Source organism: Atractosteus spatula, chromosome 1 (assembly GCF_055471065.1).
Source record: "Atractosteus spatula isolate fAtrSpa1 chromosome 1, fAtrSpa1.hap1, whole genome shotgun sequence".
NCBI classification, from domain to species: domain Eukaryota; kingdom Metazoa; phylum Chordata; class Actinopteri; order Semionotiformes; family Lepisosteidae; genus Atractosteus; species Atractosteus spatula.
Genome location: NC_142706.1, coordinates 58,903,845 through 58,925,058, shown reverse-complemented (window position 1 = coordinate 58,925,058; position 21,214 = coordinate 58,903,845). Strand labels below are relative to the sequence as shown.

The 21,214-nt window shown below is 50.8% G+C and overlaps 2 protein-coding genes across 2 annotated transcripts in view; one reads left to right on the top strand and one right to left on the bottom strand.

The window, feature by feature from the left end:
- znf385a (zinc finger protein 385A) overlaps positions 1-9,509 on the bottom strand; it is an 87,102-nt gene extending 77,593 nt beyond the window's left edge. The window contains exon 1 of the mRNA XM_088913022.1: positions 9,372-9,509. Coding sequence (XP_088769148.1) covers positions 9,372-9,384 — 13 coding nt within the window. The 5' untranslated portion in view covers positions 9,385-9,509. The remainder of the gene's footprint in view (positions 1-9,371) is intronic.
- A 3,177-nt stretch (positions 9,510-12,686) lies between these two features.
- birc5b (baculoviral IAP repeat containing 5b) lies at positions 12,687-14,208 on the top strand. The gene is made up of 5 exons (XM_088923068.1): positions 12,687-12,736; positions 12,838-12,968; positions 13,419-13,528; positions 13,689-13,806; positions 14,086-14,208. The coding sequence occupies exons 2-5, from the start codon at positions 12,840-12,842 to the stop codon at positions 14,206-14,208; spliced, it is 480 nt and encodes a 159-aa protein (XP_088779194.1). The 5' UTR covers positions 12,687-12,736; positions 12,838-12,839.
- The last annotated feature ends 7,006 nt before the right edge of the window (positions 14,209-21,214 follow it).

The window sequence follows — 21,214 nt, the reverse complement described above, 5'->3', positions numbered from 1 at the left end:
GAAGATGGCGGGGGGGGGGGGGGTCTAGGAATAGCCAGTTGAAATGGAATTCCTCCTTCTCCCCACTCTCCGTCTCTTGCCAACAGGTTAGACAAGATCAATGGATTTGCTCGGGGGGAAAAAAGAACACAGAATTCCACAAAGAGTTTGGGACCGAGCAGGACAATGAGAGGAGTCTTTAATTCTTCAATGCTACAGACCGGAGTCGGCAGTACTGCTCCACTGAGCTGACAGCCCCCCTTATCCTCCGAAGCACCAACTCTCTCTGGAACATTACCCACTCTCCTGCCCCCCCGATAAAACAACCAACAAGATTAGCAGAAAGAAAAAGACCACCCCCAGCCACAAAAAGACATCCATCATTCCTGCAAGAGGTCTGACCCCTAAAGGTCGAAAGACGTACCTAGAATCATCCTGCCACTCTCTCTGCTGGCCCCTCAAATACGCGTGGGTCCGAGAACGGAGGAAGCCGTCTTGCTCTCTCCCTCGCTCCCCTTCCACCTGCCTCTCCCTGCTGGCGCGGCTCTTGTCCCGGTCACAGGAAAACCCCAAACAAACGAGGGGTTCAACGCCCGGTGTCTTCGGCAGCCCCCTCTCCGTCGTTCCCGCCGCCGTCCGCTCCAGGAGACGGGTGCACAGCTGTGCTCACCCCTCGTTTTGGTCACAATTGAAGGTGTTGCTCCGGAGCCCTGTCTAGTTTGTAGTTGTGTCAACAGGAAAGTGTTGCGAGTGTTTTGGGCTTGGCGGACGGGTGTTATTTTTGCGGGGATGGGGGGCAGGCGGAGGGGGCGCGGGGGGGGGCAGAAAGCGCGCCGTCAATGGAGCAGATTGTCCGTGCCGATAACCCCCCCACAGAAAAAAAGACTCAAGCGTGCGCGCACACACACAGAAAAAAACTGGAAGAAACCAGGAAAAAAAACCTGCACGCGAGGACAAACGCGCTCCGGAGAGATCTCAGCAGGATGGCTTGCTCCAGCTCAGTCACACTCTCGGACTGGAGCCTGCTCACTGAACGCTAGCTAGCTTGCCTGGCTCCCTCGCTCTCCCTCGCTCGCTCTCTCTCTCTCTGCTTCTTGTTTTTTTGGGTTGGGTATAACCTAAAGGCACCTTACATGCCTCAGCCCTGATTGGTGAAAGCCTCAGCCAGGGCCAGCCAATCAGGAGGCAGAGTGCCCCCTGTCATCCCTGCAGAGTTTTAATGTCATCGAGCAGACAGCATTGCTCCACTGCCACTCTTCCACCACTCTGTCCCCCTCTCCTCCTCTCTCCCCCTCCTTGTCTTCTTCCTCCTTTCCTGCGTCAAGCCCCAAGCCTGTCTGTCCACCTGTTTGTTCATTCCCACCTTTCAGTCTTCCCCTCTCCCGCCCTCTTCCATCCCACCGGTTCTCCTCGATTTTATCCACAAGGAAAGTGCTTTTTCCAGCTTCGACCTCTTTCTCCTTCTGACTCTTTTGCACAGGCGGGGCAGGGGGCCGAGGTCTTTCTGGGGCACCCTGTGCCTTTTTTGTTTTCAGAGAAAGCTGATTTTTAGGAGAAAAGAGAAGATGTGGACTGGAAACTGGACGGAGGGAGAACGGGGAGGAACAGACGAGCAGGAGTTGGGGGCGGAGGGTTAGATGAGGAGGGGGGTGAGAGCTGACCAGTGAAGAGAGATGGAATAATCGTGGGGGGGGGGGAGGGGGAGATGGAAAGGCTGGTGAGAGCGAGAGAGAACGAAAAAGAGGGAGAGGGAAGCTGGGTTCTTTGGTGCTGAAATCCTCCAGATGTCCAGACAAAAACAAAACAAAATGCAACATCTGTATATCTTTTATAGTAACAATTGTGAACTGTGAAGGGCCCCTCTGTTTGCGCCCTGTAAAAAGACAAATGCCAATGATCGCTCCGAGCCGGGGGCTGTGGGGTACGCGTGGAATAGTCTGTGCTCAGAGAAGGATGGACTGCTGGGGGCTTGGGGCGGGATGGGGCTATTATTTTTGGGCCCATTCATTGAGGCGGCTGTCTTGTGAGGTCTGCAGGACCCTTTCAGGGCCGAGGCTGAGGGCCGAAGGAATTGAAGAGAAAGGAAAAGCTTAACAAAGCTGTCAGAAGATTAATCCTCTGTGCAGGAGAGAGATTGTACAAACGGGCATGCACACACACACACACCAGCCTGGGGGTGTGAAAAAATGCCCAAGTTCTGTTTCTCTCTCTCCTTTGCTTACCTCTCTAATCCCCCCCTCCCTCCCTCCCCCCGCCCCTGGCCCGCGCAGTGTGAGTCAGTGGGTAGTGGAGAGAATACTAAGAAGGCTGTTGGCTGACACTGAGAATCGCTCACTGCGCGGCAACAACAGCACGCCCGGCACACACACAATTCCACACACACGCTGATCAGAACCGACACACACGCAAGCACACAGTGACGTTCACATGGACTGGCACACTGGATCACACTCACATGCCCTACATGCATACACACCGCCACGCACGCTCACACAGTGGCACACAGACGCGCGCTCCAATCTGTATTCCTGTCTTTCAGGGGACTTCCTACAGACACGCGTTCTGTTTTTCGATTCTGAACTCCACCAAAACGAAAATAAAACACAATCGGGGGGGGGAGGGGGTTGAAAGCAGACCTAAACAATCTTGGCACTTTCACATTTAAAAGAAGATAGGTTTTGAAAAAAAACAGATCTGTCAATAGTTCCTCCATCTATGGAGATAGTCTCTTGTCCCCACACTGATAGCCTTCTGACCCACAATCTTACACCCTGACAAACACAGGGTGGCAGGCGCTGTGAAATCCTGCATGGCGCCAACGCAGACACACTGAGCTCTGAGGGGGGTACACACGGGGCAGCACCTTGTCCTGTCACTTTTCAGGTTGTTCCTTCGACAACTGGATCGATACGCAGTCTCAATTGCTTCAGAGATGCAGCATGAGGATTCATCTTTCAGCTTAATGCGTGAAGGATGGGGACTCAGTCCAGGTCTTTAGCCGCTGTCCTACTGACATGCTGTCCCCACACCACTTCCCCTCCTGCAGTCCAGGCTCATCGGGTCAGAGCGGGAGGGAGGAAGTGGTGGTGTGGGGAGGACATTACTGTGACACTAGCTTGGCACCTGAACTGACGTGAAGAACTCTCTCTCCCTTCCTTCCTCCACACCTCGCTTTCTTCCCCTTCCTGTCTCCATCATTCTTCTGCATCTGTCTTCTCATTCTCTCTCGACAGCCCCCCTCACTCCGCCTTCACTTTTTTGGAATGTGACCCTTTGCAGTATGCGCTGCAGGACCGCGGAAGATCGGCTTTCCTCATTAGCAGTGGGGCTCGTTAATAATTCAGCGCAGGGCCGTGTCGCGCTCAATGGCCCGGCTGCTAATGTGCTGTTCTTGGCCTCAGGAGCCGCCAGTGATCAGGACTCTAATGGATGTCATGATGAGAGCGTGAAATAGGAGGAGAGGGATCCACTGTCACCACAGCCTTCCCCCAAATACAGAACAGAGGGAGGAGAGAGAGATGGGGGGCAGAGAGAGAGGGGAAAGATAGTGATGGGGTGATAGAGAGATGGGGGACAGAGAGAGAGGGGAGAGAAAGTGATGGGGTGATAGAGAGATGGGGGATAGAGAGTATCAGTGGGGAGGAGAAGAGAGTGATGAAGCCAATTCATAGATGGGGATTATTAGGAGGCCATGATTGGTGAAGGCCAGGAGGAAATTTTGTCAGGACGCCGGGGTTACACCCCTACTCTTTTCAAGAAATGCTCTGGGATTTTTAATGACCACAGAGAGTCAGGACCTGGGTTTTATGTCTCACCTGACGTACGCTGCCTTTTTTACAATAGTTTCCCTGTCATACTGGGGACCCACGCAAGCCACAATGCAAGCACACCCTGGTCTTCCTCAACTTTCCCAGGAGATCTCTCATCCAGGTACTGGCCAGGCTCACACCTGCTGTGCTTCAGTGGGCTGCCAGTTGTGAGCTGTAGGGTGATATAGCTACTGGCATGAATCCATGACAAATCCATCCTCTCTCACTACTCCCTGGTAGGTGAGGTCTCAATTAAACCCAGGTCAACCAGCTCTGCCAGAGCTAGCAGCCATTATGATTAGGCCCTGGTTGCCTGTCGTCACAGTCATAACCCATCATATCAGGGGTGCATGAGGGATAAGCGCAGGAGCCCCTGGAGCTGCAGGACAGAGCTCAACTCTGCCATGGAGAGAGCACTAAGTCGCCCAGGGGGCTGCTTGCCCTTGTAGGTATTTACTGTGGTCTGCCAGGTTCAAGAGTGGAGTAACTGGGAGGGGAGAGGTAGGAAAAGACAGCCAGAGCTGGACTGCCAAAGAGAGGTCTGGAAAGATTAGGGGGTGGGAGAGAAAGAGACAGATAAAGAGGAGAAAAATAAGAAAATATTGTTTGGCATTTTTTCATACCCGGGCTGGTGCATCTGTGTCTGAGAGAGTGCCTCCTACTGGTCCACCACCACACTGCACCACCATGGTCCTCAGAGGTCTCCCACCCCACCCAGCACTAACCGGGCTCAGCCCTGGTGAGCTCTGAACCGACTCGACTTAAGGGATGTGTCGTTGTAATAACCTTATTATCTCTGGTGTAGGACCCCTTTTTTTCTGTTCTGCATATCACACCTCAGTGTACGGAGTGCAAACAGCCAAGAGCTTAAGACACGTATAGTACAGCCTCTCTCGCAGGAGTTAACGAGCCAGCGATTGATTAGAGGGCAACGATTAGGAGAGAAGAGCGAAATTAATTAAGCCAGATCTCCCCTCTCTCATCCTGGGAAAGAGAAACAGCCAGACTGGGAAAGGAGAGAGAAATCAAAGAAGGACGTACAGTATAAACACAATATGACATGAACCAGGCAGCGCGGTACTGCAGTATTCTGCACCGCACAGTTTGTAGTCTTCACATCTGTCCCACACCATTCCTTACCGTTTTATTCCAACCCTTTTGTAATTTAACTATCACATACTGCGCTGTCCTATCCTATCTTATACTCTACACTCCCCCACTGCACTGCTGTATGTTGACCCACACTATCTCACTCTGTATTATTCTGTGCTGCAGTGTCAGTATACTAATGCTACTCTTCCACCCTACTCTGCCCTGTGCGATACGGCGCTCTCTCTGCCTCAGCTTCGCTGCCCTGCTCTGCACTGTGGCATGCGAGAGACCAGGAACCGGGGGCAGGCTGACGGGGAGGGCTCGTGAAAGCGGTCCTGGGCCAGGGTAACAGAGCCCCTCCACTGCCGCCACCCCCCCTTCGCCTGCCCGCCTCCCAGGCACATGAGCCCTTTCACCCACACACCTCCTTTCTCTCTACCCAAATTCTTTCCACATCAGTGACTGGTCCAATCCCTGCCCGGCACCAGCCCGGAGGATTTGCAGCCGCCTGTCACTTCTCATCATGGAAACGAGCTTTTTCGCTCTCTCTCCCCGTCTCCCACACTCAGTCTCCTCTTCGGTCTTTCCCCCATGCTCTCCCTCTCTCTCCTCCTCTCCTCTTGCATTCCCCGCACCCACACTCAGTGCGTCAGGCTGGCGGGTCTGTGTGCGTCAGAGCCTTGCTTCCGTCTGTCCGTCTGTGCCTTGCACATCACGAGGACCTCTCCTCCCCTCCCCCGCCCTGTCAGGTCCAGTCCAGTTCAGAGCAGGGTTCTCATCGCGAGAAATTGGTCAGGACGGCGAAGACACTGCAGGGACTGTGAGTCAACAGGGACACTGAGAACATGGCACATGCACAGAGCCACACTCTCTCTCCTCACACATCTCTCGTCCTCCCGTGTCCCCCTCGTCCCCCCCGGTTGTGTTCTCCCCGTCTGCACCCCCCCTTCCGTGTCAGCAGGGTTGATTCTACCCCTCAGGCCTCTCCCGAGTCTCTGTGCTGCCTGCTCCCCTTCGCCTTGTTCCCCTTCCGGTCTCTCCTTTCTCCCTCTCTCGTGCTCCCAGTTGCAGGTCAGCCATGCCAGGGTCATCGCCGGCCAAATCCGCTTATCGCTCTCAGGAATCGATCAATTGATCCATAAAAACCGCTTCAGAGAGCGAGAAAGCCTCTCTCCCGCCTGCCACGAGACGCCTGTGTGGCTGGCGCAGGGGGCGAGCTCCCAGTCCTGTTAGTGTCGTCCGTACTGGTTGGGGGGGGGGGGGCTCTCAAGGACATGGCTCAGCTCAGGGGGGGGCACCACTCTAGAAAACCTCCATCTAAACCTTTACAGCTCAGGAGCCTGTACCCCTGTGCCTGGGAAGCACCTGGAAAGCCATAGTCCCACAGCTTCTAGAGGAGCTCCAAACACTCGGTGACCTGGACATCACCTGCTCTTGTTCAAATCATTGGAAAAGAACTAGTTATCCACAGCACTCCCGGACCTGGGATATAGCCACCAGCCACCAGCACAAGCCAGCGCCCTGCGCCATGTTGAAGGGTCAAGCTATGGCAGAGACTGCCTTGTTTGAGACTTCTCCTGTTTGCACTTGGTACCGCCTGTTTGCACCAGAGATGTGTTATTTCTGCGTATCAGCATCTACTTTTATAATTGATGCACAGAACCTTGCTAGAGTGTCCTTCCAGAACAGAGGTTCAAGTGAGGAGCTCCGTCAGCATGCGTTGGCGTGTGTGCATATGTGGGCAAAGGTGCAGGCAGGGGTTCTACAATGAAAGGTAGAAAGAAAACACAATGTTTGAAGTATTCTCCACGTATGAGAGTCACCTTACCTGCCTAACAGCCAAAACACTGCATTTCCTTTTTCTTTCTGCTTTTCAGAGTGGAATTAACCTTCACTTGCACCCAAACCAAATGTAACAGAGCAACAGTGTGCAGCACAGTGGTGCCAAAGACTCTGTTGAGTCTGCTGCCCTCTTGTGGTGGAGCTGTGCAATGTCACAACACCAAAACCCTGAACTCCTGAACTTTCCTGCAGGAGAATTTTTCTAAACTTTGCTCCCTTCTGATAAATATTTATACAAAAACTGTCAAAAATTAAAGCTATTATTTCCAGTGCTCTGCTCCACTCTCTCTGTGTCACTGTCCTTCCCTTTACAAATCTTCTCTCTCGCGTTCCTCTTCCTGTCTCACTGTTCTGTTCCCTCTCACATCCCAGTGATGAATTTAGAGGCAGCCGAGAGAGAGGGGTCAGAGATCAGGGGGCCTGAAAGGTATCTTTCTAGGTCTGAGTCCTGGATACAGACTGTGATGTCTGGAACAGGGGCTCCAATATTATCACAGCAGTGCTGGAAAAATCATCTGTCCAAACCATATGGACCCATTCTGTGTCAATTCAGCCAGGCCAAGATTCCCACTCTGCTTGCACTGTGGGTGCCACAACTCCCACAGGTCAAACCAAAACTTTCAGCTGAATGATGGAGATTTACCAAGATGTACCCCTCTAGGGGAGTGAAAGGTGTCTCAGAATACTTTGAATGTCAGTATCCCTTTGGATTCTTCTGTACAGAAAGCCAGGTAGATCTGCTGCAGGATTTGTTCGGTTTAGGTTTAGTCTTGGTCTGAGCTCAAAGTGTTTGTGAATACTGTAACAATTTATCCCCGAAACAACATGTCAAGCATGTGCTTTATATTAATTAAACAGAAAAAGAAGAGAAAGAGAGAGAAGAAGAAGAGAAAGACACAGCTATCCAAGCCAGCTGCTTTACCCCAAGCCCCACAAGCCCCACAAGGGGACTGAGCCATTCGAAGATGGGGGTCAATGGAGGTCATCTTCCATAAACTCACGCTGGAGCCTTGTCATGGGTTCATAAAGTCAGTACAATAACCAGACAGGTGCAAAGCTGTGCCTAGGAGAGTCAGGTCAATTATGAGTGCATCCCCAGGAAAATGAAAGTAATATCTCTTCTGCTTTAGATGGAATGAGCAGTAGTGAACTAGTGGACAATTTTTCAATGTTAATGCCCCTAGCTGCACAGACATATTATATCGATGGCCTTCATATTGCATGACTTCTACAGAAGACCAATCCATACCAGCAGGAGAGAATGAAGATGCGTTCACCAGGCCACTGAGACGCACTCCCGGTACTCCAGCAGGAGAATTTACAATATACCAGGGAGATCTTATGTGAACTGTCAAACTCAAGGCAACAACGTCATCTCGGAATCGCACTTAAAGGTTATGATCACTTAATACAGATCACACTTCAATCCAAACACTTTATTCAGAAAATAAAAACAAGAAATAATAATACACCTCCCTCTGCCCTTCTGAGCCGTGAGCAGCGATCACCATAAAGAGCAAAGTGAGGTGTTTGTGTTCACGTCCTGAGCCGAGCCAGACACCACCCTGGCTGGGCTGGGACAGGACCAACACTTTCTTCAGTACAAGAAACCCATACTCATGCAAAAACAGTTACAAAACTAAAATGACGAGGTTCTGCATCACGCTCTGGAAGAAACAAACAAAAGCAACACAAAAATCGTGGCGGAATTTGGGAGCAAGGACCAGAAAATGGGAAAGCTATGGCTGGCAAATGAAAACATGAGCAGGACTGAGTTTTGGGGCACCCAGAAGTCGTGCTGATGTGTCGGTTTGCTAACTGCTGGTCTCAGTGCTTAGGCCTCTGGAGAAAGGGTGTCCCTTACGAGCATGTGCAAGAGAGGGCCGTATTGAACGACTCCGTTCCTCTGCAGTTGTGTAAGATCGGGGGTGCGTGTGGCAGAGAGAGAGAGGTCTGGGGTAATGGAGTTCACAGGTGCGTGCGACTGTGTTCTGCAAAGAGAGTGTATGTGTGCTGGACTCCGGGACTCAGCCTCTGTGAGCGGATGAAAGAGAGAGTATGAGGTAAGGGAGAGAGTGGGTGTGTGTAGAATGTCTCTGTTGACTGTCACTCTCTCACACCTCCCTGCCATCTTCACACTCCCGGTTCAGAACACACAGGGCCGCCCCACCCTCTCTTCTGTCCCCCTTTGAGGCAGGCAGGTAACCAATAACACCCCATAACGGAGGAGGATATTTACATCATTATTACTCAAATAAATAAATCAATAAACTCACATAGGCAATGAAAATCCTATACTTTATAAAAAACAGTGTTTAAACCAGCTTTTAGAAGGACTATGGCATTAACAACTGCTGCTGCAGAGTCTCTGACAGCAGGACCTCCACTTACAGGGAGGGTCAGTAATTCACTCAGGGAGCCAGTGGCCTTGAACCAGGAACCTCTTGGTGACATATCCTGCACCTTCACCGCTCACGTTCTCAGCCTCTGTCTGCTGGACATTTCAAAACAAGTGCTCTTGAAGAATCAATGACAAACTAGCCCACTGGCAGCCTAGGAAGAGATGGGCTAGTTGATATCCTCTCCTAGCTGAGACTCCATCTCTCCCACAGATGACGCACAGACATGGAAGGAGAGGGACTATCTTACCTGTGTTCCACATCCAGGTCTCCCTCTCTCTTCCTGGTCAGTGTGTCTGTTCCGCGTCACTCAGTTTTCTTATCCAAGCGCGTCCCAACTCTGTATTCCAGAATTATTTCCCAGCTTTCACCCTCCCCACACCAGAACGGAAAGTAAACCAGAAGAAAAAACGCCCAGTTTCTTAAAAAAAAGGTGGAAAAAAAACTTTTCAAGCTTTTCAAGTTCAAATCCCCACCAGTACCAAAAGGCGAATCCCGTCCGCCCGGTAATTTTAATACATATTTATTTGTGAAACCGTAGCCGTTCCCTAGAGAGATCCAAAGCCACGCACGTGGAACGCAGAGAGAAGCTCAACTTCTTCATTCCGTTTTATTTCTCATTTTCCCCCCTGCGAGGAGCCGAACAAGTGCAGAGATTCCGAAAGCTAATTCTACTTCCCCAGGGCAGGGAACTTAATAACCAAGAACAACTGTCGCAAGGGAGAGAGGGGAGGGGAGGAGGGAGAAGGGGGAGGGAGATGAGAGAGGGAGAGGGTTAAGCGTTAATGAGAAGGGTCGAGAGCAAGTGAGAGAGAGAGGGGGGAATATTCATTTCTGCACATGTACATGAAGCCCACGTAGTCGTACAAATGCACCTTCACAGTCCAGGTCTCAGAAATGAGCTGATTTGGTAGAATGTTTGGGCTACCGCTTACTGGGGTAAACAAGCGCTCGCCACACTCAGAGACCTAACATTACGCAATCAGGAGTTCAACACTACGACTGTACGGAGTGAATCAGTCAGTGAAGCTGGAGAATATGCAACTATCTGCACGTGTTAGTAGAAATATGTAGAAATATGGCTGCTATTTTCCTGCCTGACGTCTCTCTTTCTGATTTCAATTCCTGGCAGGACTGTAAGATTTTGCGTTTGCGGCAGTCGCGCCCCGCAGAGGTGAAGGGCGAATTGCAGACTTAAGCTAGCGGCACATGTGCAAGACAGCAGCGTGCCACGCAGAGTCCACGGGCAGGACGGTAGGGCACAGGCCCGGCTGACGGGTACCCCACGCAGTTCCTCGGCCAGGCTAAAGGCAGGGAGGCCGGAATCAGGACCTGTCCTGTCCTGTCCAAGGGAGGCAGGGAGTCCAAGAAGGGATGACTAGACCAGGAAACTTGGAGGAGTGGGGGGGACAGAGACAGGGAGTGAATGAGAGAGAGAGAGGGTGTGTGGCTGGGCAGGAGGGAGGGGGGGGAGGAGTGCAGTTTTGGAGCAGTAAGCACTTTTCCCCCGTCCCGGGACAGCAGGGTAGGGTTACAGGACAGCTCTGCTGGCACTGGGATTCTCTCACATAAACAAGTGCTGTAAAGTTCGCACTGCCAGCCTATAAAGACATCACTATTGCTGGGGCGCTCTCACCACCCCTTCCCCTCCCTCAAAGCCTTCTCTCTCCCTCCTTCCCTCTTTCACTTCTTTTCTGCTTCTCTCTTTTTCTCTCTTTTCTGGCTGCGTCACTCCCTCTTTCCACCTCTCTCTCGCCACCAGGAACCGAAGATCCTCAGGGAAACCAGCCGTGAAACACGGACAGAGGACACAAGTGGACACGACAGGAAAGTGTCTCTGGACTTGACAAGATGAGGCACATTTTTACCCAAAGGGTGGTAGGAGCCTGGAACAGGCCATGCAGCCACGTTGTTGAAGCCACTACTCTGGTATCATTCTAGACGGGGCTGGCTGAGATTCCCAGATCATTCCACTCCTCATTACCGAGCAGGCTAGCTGGGCCAAACGGACCTCCTCAAGGTTTCTGACCAGACTGTCTAGAAAGGTGCGATTATCTGCTAGTCCTAGACAGCCACCTGAAACTCTGTTTCCACCGGAAATCCTGCCGGCGCTCACAGTGGATTCAGCCATCGTCTGGGGATCCTCACAGACTCTTGGGACTCCCCAGAAACAGCCTGTCCCGAATCCCCACTCTTGCACCATCACTTGCAAGATGGTGCGAGAGTGTAGATGCTGATTTGGTAACATGCATGGTGATACTAGCTTTTAATATTTTAGAATTTGTACCAGAATAATATTCCTTAAGATTGTGATTACACTGGGAGCCCTAAGTGAACAGGAATCTGCCAGCAGGCAGCGCTTGTTAGTGTGCAATGGTTAATGTTGCCGACTCACAGCTCTTGGGTCCTGGTCCTGATTCAGGCCTGTGATGCCTTCTGCGTGGAGTTGGCATGTTTTCCCTGTGAACATACTGGATTTCTCCAGGTGCTCCAGTTTCCTCCTGCAGTCCAAAAACATGGGGTCAAGATTAACCTCTAAAATATTCCCAAAACCCTGAATGTGTATCTCTCAGACAGGCAACCCATCCAGCATGTATTGCAGACTTTATAATATCGGTATTACTTGCAGCTATTTCCCCCACTAAAGACTCAGTTACGAAACGTGCAGGTTGTGGCTCTTCAGGTTATAGGGGGGAGCTATGCTCCGGGGTGAACACGAGCACGGAGTGTCCCAGGGCACGGTAACACGGAAGAGCCAAGCCTGGTCTGCGGCGCCCTCTCGCGGTAGCAAAGCAGAAGCGCAACACCATGTTCACGAGAAAGCGGAACATTTTTCCCGAGACCAGGGAGTATTTCTGTCTTTTAGTTTGTTTTTACTCATTTCATAAAAAGAGTAATGAGACATAATTGACACAAATACTTCATGATAATACAGCAGCAAGAGCTTGCGCTGTCTGATGTCTAATATTTAAAACGATTTTTTTCCATCTTAAAAAACTTTTTAAAATTTTAGAAAAACGCGCTGCAAACGGCGTTATGACGGCGTGAGCGATAGCAGCGTGTGAATCCGTCTAGTAATAAGGCGAGGCGGTGACATTAGCGCTTAATAACGAGCTCTCCCGAACACGCGCGGTCGCTCTTCCAATGGGTTGGTCGGTTCAGGGTCAGTTCAGCCAGGTGCTGAAGCTCCTGGAGTAAAGACCTGTAATGGCTGGGCAGACTACCCGTGCGCTAGAGCCCAGTAGGCGCTATCCGAGGACACGGCCGGTACCGTCCGTTTTCACACAACAGTAAATCAGCCGCCCAGCCCTGGCGCCAGAGGTGTGGGTCGGAGCTCATTTCACGGTTTTAAAAACCGAATACGACGGACTCAGCCGGTTAAGCGCGGGTGAATGAATACTCCCAGGGCGCTGACGAATATCACAAAAGCAAAACAAAAAAAACTGGAGATACTGGAAAAAGTAGAAGAGATCAATTAGAAACATCTCCGGTCTCACTTCTCGGAGATTCACAAATGCGACCAGGTGCTGCTGATCATCACACCATAATGATCAGCCGGAGAGGTCGGAGAATTAATCACTCGTGGGGCTGCGATCTTTAAATAGACTTGCCCAGGTGACCTTTCACTGCACACACAGAGAGCTGGTACGGGTGACTTTTATTTACCTCTTTGTCAAGTTAATTCTTGTGAACGAGGATTTTTTTTTTATCGGCAGGGATGTCTGAGGTGCCTTCTCGGTCCTCCGACAAACTGCTCGCCTACGGCCGGATGTACCGCCTGGAGCGCAGGCTCGAGACCTTCAAGGACTGGCCCTTCCGGGAGGACTGCAAGTGCACGCCGGAGCGGGTGAGCGGTCCGTCCCGTCAGCTGCTCTCGCTACGTCGGTGGTCATTTCGATGACCAGAAATCAGTGGTGTAACCCAGCTGATTGCAGTCCTGCTTCTGGAGGGCTGGTGTGTCTGGGTCCCAGACTACTGGTTCTCATTCCAGCTGAGCTGTAACGCTCCAGTGCGAACTGGCGACTTAGTCATTGCTCTTCTTGCTGGTTTAGTGTCTTAGGGCTGTTTCAACTCGTTTCTTCAATAAGTGTCAGAAATACCCCACTTCAAGAGTACTGCTTCTACAACATCTGGCCTCCACCCTGCTGGCTTGTATTTCTGCTCCAACAGCTCTTATTAGTTGGAGTGGCACTATCGGAACATGTCTTGTGTGATCTATTAGTTGAGCATGTCACCTGCCTAAGTACCCCCTCCTCTTCCTCCTCCGGTCCCTGACAAGCCTCTCTCTCCCTCTCAGATGGCGCTGGCTGGGTTTGTCCACTGCCCCAGTGAGAGCGAGCCAGACGTGGCCTGTTGCTTCTTCTGCCTGAAGGAGCTGGAGGGCTGGGAGCCTGATGATGACCCCTGGTACAGCCCCTGACCCCCCTGTGCCACACTCTCACCTCCCCTCCCCCCCCCCCCGTCCTGTCTGCTCCCAGCACAGCACAATCAAACTGCCCCCCGACCTGACACCAGAGTCGGTCGCATTACTATGCGGGCGACCTGAGTGTCCCCCCTCTCTCCCCAGGTACGAGCACGCTAAACGCTCTCCTCACTGTGGCTTCCTGAACATGAAGAAGGACTTTGACTCCCTGCTGGCCACCGAGTTCTTCAAACTGGAGCAGCAGCGCCTGTGCATCTACATTGTGAGCCCTGCCCCTCTCTCCTCCCTGATTTAAAACTAACGGATTACTACAGTGTTGTACCAGCAACCAGAGCTAAAATAGCAATTGGATTCTGCCCCTGCAGGACACGGCATCCTGTGATACCTGCTGACCGCACTGCAGGGGAAGAGGGGTGATCTACACAGGGGGAGGGGGTGTAGAGACGGTGTCTAAGAAATTAATTTATGAAGTCTTGGACAGCTCGACTGCAGAGAAGTTTGATGCCTTTGTTTTCCCCTCCTCCTCCCCTGTATCCTCCAGAGAAAAATAGGTGGACAAAAGATTGCCCAGTTCCGGGAGGAGGTGGAGCAGACCCGCAGGAACCTGCAGACCCTGTTCAGTATTGCCCAGTACAAGGACCACAGCCAGCCTTCTCCCCCCTAGAGCCAGAACTGAGCATGGCATCTTCCATCTAGAATCTACGGAAGACAAAATATTTTATGCCTCTTTATGCAACAGTTGTTACTTTTAGCACCCCAATAAATGTTATGAACTGCACTCGTGTGACTTTGGATGTGTCACTGCTGGTAAACCAGCATGGTCCTAGGAGTGGGATTGGTGATCCTGCTTGTACCTGAGTGCCTGTATCAGTACTGGCTGCTATTCTGTACACAGTTTATTGTGCCGATGCATTTCTCACAGCACAACTCGTTAAAAATCCCTTTTCTTACACCCAAATCTCAGTACCCATGTCTACAGCTGTGTGTGCTGGGATGATCTGGGTGAGGCCTCTCCTGTGAGGGGACAGCTGTGGTGTCCTCCATTCCCCTTGTCCACTCCTTGCAACTTCTTTGCTCCATGTGCAACAGAGCATCCCAAGTCCCATAGAGATGTTAAAAATTGTGCTCAAACGGAAAACCATTAATGCAGAAATTGTATGCCATTATGCTTTCCCCAGACCTGAACAGGGCTTTACACCAGAGTGGAGTAAAACTTCACCCAAGTGAACTGATCTGCTCCCTAGTGATAATTTGTTGTAAACAGTAGCGGTGAGTTAGGTTATATTCTTTTTGGATCTTTAATTGCTTTAATAAGCTAATGTAGTTGTGGGTGTGTCATAGTCATTAGCACTGCTGCCCCACAACTCTCCTTCTGTGTGGAGTCTGCATGGTGTCATGAGGTTGGTGTGGGCTTTCTCCCACATTCTAATAATATGCTGGGTAGTGTAAAAGCAGTCTCTGAATTCTCACACACTGCTGCTTACTGTGAGCCTCCCAGGCATACAAGTTTTTCTGGTTCAGCCAACTATCCTGTTTATACTTCTTCATGTCACAGTGTCTTGGTATCATGTGGTCTCTCTGCTCCTAGATTACCCAATCCAGCACGAGGCACTGGCTGCTGGTTTTCATTATAACTGAACTCTTGTTTATTTGTCTCCCCAGATTAAACCATTACTCAAATGAACTTTTTGTATTCAGCTCTGCAACTGTAAAGGCTTAGAAATCAAGCTGGAAATGTTGCAGATTTTACATGACCTACAAATGTGTTTGAAACAGTTAAAAAGACCTGACCTGTTGCCCTGTGAGTCCATATGAGCAGGCGAGAGTGCAGCAGGAGTGGAAAGGAGCAGGTCCTGGGGAAGTCCTGCCTTCCCCTCTGCTTATGTCCACCGCTCCAGCAATGCTCCTGCCTTGCTCCCCCTCGAGCTGAGCCAGCCTCCTCAACACCAGCAGGGCAGCTCAGTCTCTGCACCTCCTCACCCCCCACCCTCCCCGGGCCGTGCCATAGACCTCTCTGTGCCCTCTCCCGTGCTCCTCCCTCACACCCACTTGTCACTCGTGTGGCACCTGACAGGGTCTTCGCCTGATTGGAGAGTCGGGGTCTCTCTCGCTGGTGTCACTGCTGGCGCCATTTACCAGATAGCTGAGAGAGCCCTGGGCAACCAACCCCAGGTGCACCCCGCTGGATCCCTTCCAGCTACACACCACCACTGCCCTCCCAATCGGAGTCAGCTAGGGACACAGATTCCAGGCTCGCGCTGGGGAATGGAGTCAAGAATGGATTCTAGCTGGGAAGTTCCAAGAGCTATCCCCATGAAGCTACATCAATCTTTTACAGCTCGCAAAAGCAAGTCTCTTTGGATGAAGGCATCGGAAAGACAGTAGCAAAAGCTAGGAGCGATCTGTGGGATTTTCACTTGAGCCATTCTTGAGTCACTTACCAGAACGGACCACAAGGTGCCGCTGTAGGGTCACTTTCACTCCCCGTTGCTACAGAAAGAGACAAATTCCTGTCAATTTCAGAGGTTTAAAATCCATCTTGAGTTGACTGTAATTCAACTAAAATCCTAGCCTTTTAAAGTTCCAACTAAATTACAAAAAATACATTACTCGTGGCGCAAATAATACATTTCCACGCCACCCATAACATTTTGCATTTTTTGTTGTTTTTTCAGTTTAAGTAACAACAAGTAGGGTTTGATTTATAATGAGAGATACTGGAGCAGGGGAACTGAAATTGAGTTATTTTTCCTGGAACAAGAATTCCAAAGAGAGTAACTGTGGCTACAGAAACGTAATGTGAATTTTTACTACATTAATGTCTTATTTAAAAAATGCCAGTCCACCCTGCCAGCCCCCTGCTCCCTCCCCAAATAAACCCGTTTCCCCCTGAAACAGAAGTTGACATTGGACACCCGACACACACACTCCTTGTCACCTCTGACCCTGAACAGATGGCAGGGAAGCCACACCCCTTTTCCACCACCAACTGTTGCCGTAGTAACATCTGTCGTGCATGTGTGCACTTAACGGGGCTCGCTGAGAGAGAGGGAGGGAGGGCGAGGGGGAAAAGGAGAGACAGGCAGAGACAAGGGGATGGAAAGGTAAGAAAAAAAGAGTAAATGAAGGAGAGACTGAAAAGGAAAATGAAAGATGTGTAAAAAGTCAAAGACGGTGGTATAGAAGGACGATGTGCAAGATGGGGGAAAAACATGGAAGAGGGAGAGAGAGTTGTCTGAACTTGTGAGTCAGAACAGGCAGCTCTGGATTCTTGAGTGCGGGGGGTACAGGAATCTGATGGACAGGGTGCAGGGCCACAGGTCTTGGTGCAAGGTCTCAGGAGCCTGTGTGACAAGCTTTACTCCTCATACGAACGGGGTTCACGATTTAAAACAACGGCTACCAAAATCACAATGAATTTTCACTCAATAGTGAGGGAATGACACACAGGAGAGCAAGCCCCAGTTCTGCTGTTTGTGAGCTGAGGTTTACTAATAGGGATAGGGTTCTGGGGGAGTATCTGACTGAAGGCCAAGGTCAGGTTTGCACAATACTGTAGGAGCACAGTTGAAGCACGTAAGTGTTTCAGGGGTCCATCATGCAGTACCATTACTGCGTCAGAATCCAGCAGCAGTCAGTAGACCTTCTTCCCACGGACTGAGGCCTGTTACAGTCAGAACTGAGCTCTGAAAGGAATCCCACACGTGTGGGATAAAGGCCACGCGGACGGACAGGCAGATGGACAGAGGGATAGCAGTGGAATCTCTGTCACAGTTGGCCAAAGAAATATCGTCTATCCGAACCGCCAGATCTTGAGAGCCTGTGTGTGAGTGTTTTAATGATCGTTGTCTTGGTGAAAGAGTCTGATTGGGTTGGGGGGAGGAGAAGGAGAGGTGGTGGTTGGGATTAGTAAACTGGCTTGTAGCCAAACCTCCCCCCCCCCCATGCCCCACAGCACCACCGGCTCTGGCTCGGAGGGATTAGTGTCTAATGCAAGGCTTTGGACACTGAGCTCCGATCAAACCGTTAATTCTTCTTGATCCCTGCAGGACCACAGCAAATAAAAATAAAAAAAACAGGGAGTGATGCAAAGCCTCTTTAAAGATGGCCGACGGGTGGGTGGGTTGTAGAGAGCGTCGCTCGGGCTGACGGTGCAGGGGTGACCTGAAGCTTGCCAACCGTGGCTGGAGGTCACTCCGCAGGCCTGCGCATCCCTGTGCCGTGTCAGTTTATTCCGAGTCTCTCCTAGGGAAGCTCACTCCAGCATGCCACGACTGGAAAAGAGCCTTGTGTGCTCACGGGGCCACGGGGTGCAAACCGCAACATCTAGAGGTCTCCCAAATCTCCAGCATGGAGAGCGCCACTCCAGAAGCTCACCCGCAGCAGAGGGAATCCCTTCCTCGCAGATCTGGGCCAGGCAGCCACAGGGCCTCCGTCGGTCCTGAAGCACGGAGAGATGAAGGATGTGGTCTGTGTCCCCAGAACCACACAGGCCCCAGCTCAGAATTCTGAGCTGCGTTGTTTCCCAGTGCAGAAGAGACGTCCACTCTTGGACAGGGCCAGTAGCCAGTACTCTCTAAATCAGCAGAGTGCGTATGGAGGTGCATGCGTCTTTCGCAGTTCGGTGGCGTGGAAGATGACAAGAACGCTCGCCCTCTCTCCTGTAGCGCAAGAGCGACCTTTTAAAAAATTCCTCACCCGCCCTTATCCGTGTTAAACGGGAGCGACTCACCGGCCCACGGGCTTGCAGCAGAGACATGCTGTTGGAGGGGGGGGGGGGAGGAGGGAGGCTCCTTCACCGCTTTGGAAAAAACAGAGACCTGCTGAAGAGACAGATGGACAAACAGCCAGGCAGATGTTACCAGGCAGAGCTCAAACGGTGAGAACGATCAGACAGAGAGGGGACTCCCCATCTGTTCTCTTGCAGATAGCAATCCTTTCTCTGTCTCCCCCCCTTTCGTCTTTCCCCTATTCTTGACACTCCGATCTGTAGACCTGACAGTTCATATTTCTGGGAAGGGGCCACACACGACTCAGCCCCAGTCTGCTGCAGAGTCAAGAATGTTATTAATTATTCGACTGGATCTTGGATCCAAAGAGATATACAGGGGTTATGACATTTTCAATGTACAAAAATATTGCAATGGAGGCTAAAACAAAGAGTAAATGCTTTCTTACAGTAGAGGAGCAACAAAGGATGAAATAAAGTGTTTGCAAATTAGACAAGTTCTCAGATGATACAAAACTAGAAGGATTAGAAAACACTAGGAAGCTGCGAAACAAATTTTAATTTCAAAGAAACAAATTTCAGACAACTGCAAATAGCTTGGGTATATAAGAATTCACAAACCCACAGGAATGGGGTACAGTATGACACCTGCCAGGGGAACTGTAGTGGCAAGGGACAGCATGCTAAACGAGCATCACTCCGGCCCATCTCAACATCAGCTGCCCGTGACCTCTTGGCCCTCCGACCTCTATGACCTGACTCTTGGTGCTCAGGGAACAGAGTCTGGGAGGAGTGGCTGAGAGATGCTAGATGGGCATCAGCAGGCCAGAATGTCATATCAACGGAGCTAACTTTTCCCCACAGCTATTCTGGCACCTTCTCCAGTTTGGAACCAGTTAGATCTCACACAGGAGATTTCTCTAACACACACCAACTAAAATATCTGCTGAGATAGAGGACGCTTGATACACAAAATCCAGAAGACATCCTCTTCCCTTCTATTCCTTAACTTCACACTTCTGCCATGCTCTTCTTTCTTTTCCTCTCTCCCTTTCCTGCGCCGCAGCAGCAATCCCAGTGTCCTCGGGCACAGCAGCGCTGCAGTGTCAGGGCCGGACAGGCTGCTAACTCGCCCAGTGAAAGGCCATCCCCGCCCCTCGGCCTCCCCGCTTTGTATCCGAGGTTCCAAAGCCCCATCTGTCCAGCCTCTCACCCATTGTGGCGGCTCAAAGCCGGCCTGCTCCACACAAAGGCGGAGGCGGGGCCCGGAGCAAACAGGACAGCATGGAGCTCTGATTAAAAAGTCTTTAACACTGACACCCTCTCCAGTAGACACACACACTTGCATTCAGGAAGGACAGGGACCCACCAGCCCAGCGCCCACCACTTCTGTCTCTCTCTCACTTTCTCTCTTCAAGGCCCACCTGATCGCTCCTTCAACCTTCCTCTCCTCTCCCTCCCTCCACTGCACCCATCTGTCACTTATCTTGTTCTCTCCATCACTGGGAGACTCGCGCCCTTTGAAAAGGGCCACCTCCCACCCCAAAACAGCCCCAGTTACAGAGCAGCCAGAGGAACAGCAGTTTGTAAGGGAATTCCCAGAAAAAATACTTTTTTGTTTCAATTCAGAGCAGAATGCAGGTGAGAAAATGTTTCAGTGTTTACCAGTAGTATTTCTTTTTTTTTTGTTCATACCCTTTTGCTTCTGCCTGCTCTCTTTGTCCCTTTGTCTTTCAGAAGGGGCTCCCAGCCTGTGCCCAGAGTCTCCTGTCCTGTGGTTTATGAGTCCAGTGTCAGTGTGTGTGCCCTGACCTCCTACAACCCGTCACACACAGAGTGACAGCCACAGACAGACAGAAGGAGGCAGGTTCAGCACACAGGGATATACAGTATATCCCTACAGTCTGCAGAGCTTGAATGGTCAGCTCTGGTGCTGAGAGGCTGTGATCCTCCAGGTTTTAATCAGTATACAAGTACTTCAAAAAAATGATAAATGAAAAGAGGCCACTTGGCCCATCAAGCTCATTTGGTTTTTCAGTGGCCAAGTGATTCGAGGTTCGACCAATTGTTTCTTCAAAGACATTACAGAGTCAGTTTCAACAACTGGCTGGGTAGCTCGTCCAAAGTACTCTCAAGCTTCTGTGTAAAGAAGAGCCCCCTAATATCCGTTCTAAAAGCACTTCCACCTTCCACATTCTCTGTACATATAACCTCTGGTTCATGTTTTACTGCTAATTCTGAAAAGGCCAGTAGGCTGGCTTTGTCTAAGCTTTTGAGGATTTACAGTCAGGTCCTCTCAAATGTCTTTGTAGCTTATTGAGCTGATCTAGCTTTTTTTAAAGGATCCCAATGGCCTGGCATTTGGCAGTTTGTTGCAGACACCCAGCACTCTTTGTAAAAAGAAGTGCCTTCTGAGTTCAGTTCCCAGTGTGCTCTGTCACGTTTGGGCAGGCATCAGCTCGCAGTCCTTGGCTGAGTAATCATATTCATCCCAGGGCCAATACAATTCTCTCAGGCCATTTCTCAGAGCACTCCAAACCATCATCCAATTTGGTTGCCCCTATTTAAAATCTGTTACGCCACTGGTAAGGTGTCCTGACATTGGGACTTGTAGGAAATGCTGCACTTCACTCTGTTCTGAGAGATGCGTCAGCCTGAAAACCTGAATGCCCCAAAAGTTCTGAGACCCGAAACCTTCCTGCAACGTTGGCCAGCAGCACCAATCCAGTGGTTTCTTCCTGCAATCTAACCACCTGCCAGTCTGTAGTTTCCACAGTTGTTTCACCCCACCAGAAATCAACTCCATCCCAGTTTATCCTCAGCTGTCTCCAGCAAGTCCCAAGTGCCTTCAACCTCTGCTTTCTCCGCTGGCCATCAAAGATCGCCAACTCCTTACAACAGGCTTACTGACAGTCAGTACCCATAGCTGTCAGCTTCAACT

Coding starts and splice junctions, on each gene's coding strand:
- birc5b (XM_088923068.1), top strand. CDS start 12,840: ATGTCTGAGGTGCCTTCTCGGTCCTCCGACAAACTGCTCGCCTACGGC. Junction 13,529..13,688: donor GAGCCTGATGATGACCCCTG/GTACAGCCCCTG, acceptor CTCTCTCCCCAG/GTACGAGCACGCTAAACGCT. Junction 13,807..14,085: donor AGCGCCTGTGCATCTACATT/GTGAGCCCTGCC, acceptor TGTATCCTCCAG/AGAAAAATAGGTGGACAAAA.